Genomic DNA, 5,259 nt, shown 5'->3' with positions numbered 1-5,259 from the left:
TTCAGGATCTTCAATGTAAAATACTTGCTTTGCTTGACTTCCCAAGATAAAAGAGTCGGATTTGAATCCAATTCTTCTCAAATTTACCAATGTGAAACCAAGATCATCTACTTTAATACCATTATTATTCTCCACCCAATTACATTTGAACATTGGAATTTGAAATTTGTGGTAATCGAGTTCCCATATTTCTTCAATAACTCCATAAAAAACCATGTCTGAAACAATTGGGTTTTTGTCCTTGGCACTGGCAACTTGCATTGTCTTTGCGACTAAGCTTACTCCAGAGTTTTGAGTAACTCGTATATCATCACGTTCTTTTGTAGCATATGTAACCCCATCAATCAGATAACTAGAATACTTTAACACTTTGTTGCTAGGTCCATGCGCCAACCACTTCAATCTTTCTGATATTTGATGGGTGGAACGGTCAACTAAATGTGCAACCTATATTTCACAATGCCATAAATTTAGATTTATGTAAGATACCAAGAGTTGTATGCATGTTAATATCTAGTATTTTGGAACTTACAGTATCACGCAACCAGTTAGTAAACCTTCGGTTATGCTCATCTTGTAACAACTTTTTGGACTTGGCTTTATGAGGAAATCTTGATTTCAAATCCACCATGTGTTCCCTAATGAAATAATTTCTAATAGATAAACCAATAGAATGTATGCAAAGTGCATGAAAGAATTGATAGGTTGGAGATCTTACTCGACATAAGGATCAATCTCAACATCATTTGTCAATACATAAAGATGTGCTTGTTGCAGCTCATCATGACTAGTGAAGTGCACAACTGCTCCCGATAAAGGCTTAGTAAGTTCTACTTCTCGATGCCTTGATGGTATCCCAATTGTGTGGACATTAGATAGATAATCTGAGCAAAATTCGACAGCCTCTTCAGCAATGTAACATTCGGCTATACACCCTTCAGGCCGATTGCGATTGCGCACATAACCTTTCAAAATCTTCATGAATCTTTCAAATGGGTACATGTGCCTATACCAAACCGGTCCACACAATTTGACCTCCCGGACAAGATGAACAGTTAAATGAATTATTATATCAAAAAATGAAGGGGGAAAGTACTTTTCAAGTGAACACAATATCAACACAATCTGTCTTTGCAAGTCATCCAACTTTAAGACGTCTACCACTTTACTATACAATACATTGAAGAAGAAACACAGCCGGGTTATAGTATCTCTGACATGTTTTGGCAAGACACCGCGGATGGCCACTGGAAGCAATTGTTGCATTAAAGTGTGATAGTCGTGTGACTTCAGGCCAACAAGTTTCAAATCCTTCATCGACACCAGGTTTCTAACATTTGATGAGTAACCTACAGGTACCTTTACTCCCGACAAAGAATTGCAAATACTTCTTTTCTCATCCTTACTTAGTGTGTAACATGCTGCTGGCAAAAACGTTTTCTTCTCCCCAATCCTTGGTGCCAATTCAATCCTTAAATTCATTTCCAGAAGATCTAATCTTGATGCTACTCCATCCTTTGTTTTTCCTGGAACATCAAGTAATGTACCGATGAGACTTTCACAAACATTTTTTTCAATGTGCATCACATCAAGAACATGTCGAACATGTAGATCTTTCCAATACTCAAGTTCAAAGAATATTGATTTCTTTTTCCAGCATGTTATCCCGTCATCGTTCTTTGACTGAAGCTTTCCGCTGAATTTTCCAAAATGATAATTAATTCTTTGAACTCTTTCTAAAATTTCATTGCCACTCAATGGTTTTGGTTCGAGATTAAATTCTTGCTTCCCATTAAATGCCTTCTTTTGCCTTCGATAAGGATGACTTAAAGGTAGAAACCTTCTATGGCCTGTATATGACATTTTTCTACAATGTTTCAACCTTGTCGAATATGTTTCTTCTGCACAAATAGGACATGCATGATATCCTTTCACAACACATCCAGACATGTTCCCATATGCAGGAAAAGTCATTGATTGTCCATAGTAAAACAGCTCTAAGAGAGAAACTTTCTTCTCGATATGCATCATATGCTTCAACACTTTTATCCCATAAGCATTTTAAGTCGTCAATAAGAGGTGCTAAGTAAACATCAATATCATTACCCGGTTGTCTGGGACCAGATATCAACAAAGTGAGCATCACAAATTTTCTCTTCATACACAACCATGGTGAAAGATTGTATGTGATCATTAAAACAGGCCAACAACTATATGCAGAACTCATCAAACTATGAGGATTTATCCCGTATGCTGATATAGCCAATCTAAGATTTCTTGGCTCATAAGCAAAATCTGGCCACATGCGATCAACTAATTTCCAAGAGGGCGAATCAGCTGGATGACGCAAGTATCCATCACGAATTCTTTTATCAGCATGCCAAGTTAACTCCTTGGATATCGCCTTATTCCGAAACATTCTTTGAAATCTTGGAATAGGTGGGAAATACCACAAGACCTTTGCAGGAATTCCTTCCTTTACCTTCGATTCGTTGCCCAACTTCCACCTTGACGTCCCGCAAGTAGGGCAATTTGCAAAATCTTCGTACTCCGTCCGGTATAAGATACAATCATTAGGACAAGCATGAATTTTCACATAGTCCATCCCTAATGCACGTAAGCTTTTCTTTGCATCATACACAGATGAAGGCAATTCATTGTGATCTGGAAGCATTTCTCCAAACAAAATAAGTAGATCAGTGAAACTTTTATCACTCCAACTATATTTTGCCTTCAAGTTAAATAATTTCACAACTGCAGATAACTTTGTGAATTTAGCACATCCAGGATATAAAGGTTTATCTGCGTCTTCCAGTAGCTTATTGAATTGGCTTGGATTCTCAGCATAACTTTCATATACACAATGCACCATATCTATAGGTTTCTCATTAAATGATTTGTGTTCATCTTGTCTTACTCGATCATTATCATTCATTGAGTTCCCTTTCGTCGATCTTTCCCCATGCCATATCCATGTATGATATGTCAAATCCATACCATTACAATACAAATGTGCCCTGATAGTTTCAACATTTTTCTTCCATAGATTACCACATCTTGCACATGGACAAGGTATTGCATCAGAATGGATAGCATTTTTTAGCGCAAACTGCAAGAAAGACTCTACTCCAACATCAAATTCATGTGACAACCTATCTTTTGACATCCATTCTTTGTCCATACTTGGTACAACTACTCAGCTAACAATAAGCCCAACCCCTTCAAAACAATTTGAAATAATATTAAAAAATCTTTTATTGATAGACTATCTTTTTAATATATATACACACACACATGTATACATAAAGAGACTTTTGCAAACTTCCTAGATCAACATACACCTAAAGGCGTTGGAAATAGTTCACATTTCACACAAACACGCTCTGCATCTAATCTACATTACACAAAAGAACCACATTAATCATTTCTGCTTCAAATACAAATAATTTTCTTTCAATGACAAGCACTTCTGTTGCTGATAACTTGCCTAATGATTTGCATCCAACCAGGTTTTTACTGCGTCGACACTACTTCTGGAACACGTAAACAAATCCAAGAATTTAGTCAAAGAATTGGGAATCTTGTCTCATTTTGCAAGCAATCCTATTGATGAAAATTAAAAATTTTCACAGAACAGTCGTGGCGGGGCGACTGCCTAAGCCTGATCGACCCTGCTTGAATATGCTAGACCCATATTTCTCATTCTTGAATGGTTCCATTTACTATCAAGGTAACTGTTGCATTTACTTCCACAGGTCTGGAGCTGAAAATGGCTTGCAGGGTAGTAATCTATTCTTGGCAAAGGTACTAAGATTTCTTCAAAAGAAAGTATGTTATCAAATAAAACATTTAAAACGAAGCAATTTGGTAAACTTAATTGCAGGCCTGGTTTCACAGTTCTCAACCCGTGACCAGGAGCATGTCCTCTGAGTTGAGGTACGAACTTGCTAATTATCGGATAAGTTACATTTCCGCAGCATCTTCTTTCTAGTAAATTCTCAGCGCATTACATTATAAAACCCCAAAATTTAAGAAGCTAATTTTTCTTATAATAAAACTGTAGAGAATAATCGAGCAATCAGCGAAGGTAAGCAACGTTCTTAATGCGAATAAAGAGCATACTCATAACATAAGAAATCACAACAAAAGCAAATCCAGCTGCCGGGCACGACACCTTCACACTCTTCGCGTGTTCTTATCGAGTGCCAGATCCATCACCTACTTAAAACTACTATAATACATCTCAAACAACCTCAAATGACCCAAATAATCGAGTGAAATTCTTACCCAAACGGATGACAGATCGCGCGCAGAGACTAAGATTCACGACCTCGCCTTGCTTAAAACTACCGATTACAGTTGCAATCAAGGTCGACCGGACATGGGCTACCTTCGCCGGTCCTCGGTGACAGAGAACGGACGGGCGGCTGCTTTGATTCGGCTGGGAGAAAGGAGGGCGACGGGAGTGCGTGGGTTTTGGGGGGGGGGTGTGTGTGTCTCAATACTTTAATTAATAGGTGAGTGTGTGTTATGCGATATATAAGTGTGAGGAATTAGTAGGGATTTTTGTTTTTTTAACAACATTTTTTTTAAACACTGTTGTTAAAGTAGTTAGAGTGTTATTTTAAAAGTTTTTTTTTTTTGTAATATGACAACGGTTTAAATACACCGTTGTCTTAGGCCCTAAATTTGTACATTAGACAACGGTTTATAAAACCATTGTGGTAGCTACTAAAAAAATCGTTGTCTTTCACTGACGTTAATAAACAACGGTTTTTAACACCGTTGTCTTAGCTGCATAAAAACGCGCTCATAGACAACGGTATTAAGAACCGTTGTTGTAGCTACTAAAAAACCCGGTCATAGACAACGGTATAAAAACCGTTGTTGTAACCCATAAAGGACAACGGTTTTAAACAAAACCGTTGTCTTATAAAATAAATAAAACAGCACAAAGACAACGGTTTTTAAAACCGCTGTCTTAGCAACCAAATAGCACGCCCATTGACAACGATTTTCTAAAACCGTTGTCATTCACCCATAAAAGACAACGGTTTTTTAAAAACCGTTGTCTTTGACAAAGAAATAATTAACAAAGACAACGGTTTTGGTTAAAACCGTTGTTAAATGGAAAAAAACAACGGTTTTTGCTAAAACCGTTGTCTTTTGAGTGTCGTTGAAAGTAAAATTTCTTGTAGTGTTTGAAATTTATGATCTTGTTTATTTAAAACAACAAAAATACATTTGTAATCCACCGAT

At 37.0% G+C, this 5,259-nt stretch overlaps 2 protein-coding genes across 3 annotated transcripts; both read right to left on the bottom strand.

The window, feature by feature from the left end:
* Window positions 1–7: 7 nt before the first annotated feature.
* Window positions 8–1,959, bottom strand: LOC140968386 (uncharacterized). 2 transcript variants are annotated; one of them, XR_012173763.1, is made up of 2 exons: window positions 533–1,959; window positions 8–447 (listed from the first exon to the last, which is right to left on the bottom strand). XR_012173763.1 is itself a non-coding variant. In XM_073429321.1 (2 exons), exons 1-2 carry the CDS (start codon window positions 1,948–1,950, stop codon window positions 377–379), a joined length of 1,263 nt encoding a protein of 420 aa, XP_073285422.1. In that variant the 5' UTR covers window positions 1,951–1,959; the 3' UTR covers window positions 8–376. The 2 variants fall into 2 exon arrangements, 1 of the variants encoding a protein (XP_073285422.1); XM_073429321.1 differs by having other exon boundaries at window positions 8–407; window positions 719–1,959.
* Window positions 1,960–2,102: 143 nt separating this feature from the next.
* Window positions 2,103–3,181, bottom strand: LOC140968384 (uncharacterized). Its single transcript, XM_073429319.1, has 2 exons — window positions 2,201–3,181; window positions 2,103–2,114 (listed from the first exon to the last, which is right to left on the bottom strand). The coding sequence occupies exons 1-2, from the start codon at window positions 3,179–3,181 to the stop codon at window positions 2,103–2,105; spliced, it is 993 nt and encodes a 330-aa protein (XP_073285420.1).
* Window positions 3,182–5,259: the final 2,078 nt, after the last annotated feature.

Source organism: Primulina huaijiensis, unplaced genomic scaffold (genome assembly GCF_012295235.1).
Source record: "Primulina huaijiensis isolate GDHJ02 unplaced genomic scaffold, ASM1229523v2 scaffold35919, whole genome shotgun sequence".
Taxonomy (NCBI): domain Eukaryota; kingdom Viridiplantae; phylum Streptophyta; class Magnoliopsida; order Lamiales; family Gesneriaceae; genus Primulina; species Primulina huaijiensis.
Note: the sequence above shows the minus strand (reverse complement) of the source record. Positions and strands in the feature narration are given on the sequence as shown.

Excerpts from the sequence above, each read along its gene's own strand:
- LOC140968384 (XM_073429319.1), bottom strand. The coding sequence starts at position 3,181 with ATGGACAAAGAATGGATGTCAAAAGATAGGTTGTCACATGAATTTGAT.
- LOC140968386 (XM_073429321.1), bottom strand. The coding sequence starts at position 1,950 with ATGTCTGGATGTGTTGTGAAAGGATATCATGCATGTCCTATTTGTGCA. Across the intron at positions 408-718 it reads GAGATTGATCCTTATGTCGA|AAAGATTGAAGTGGTTGGCG; the intron begins GTAAGATCTCCA and ends ATCAAATATCAG.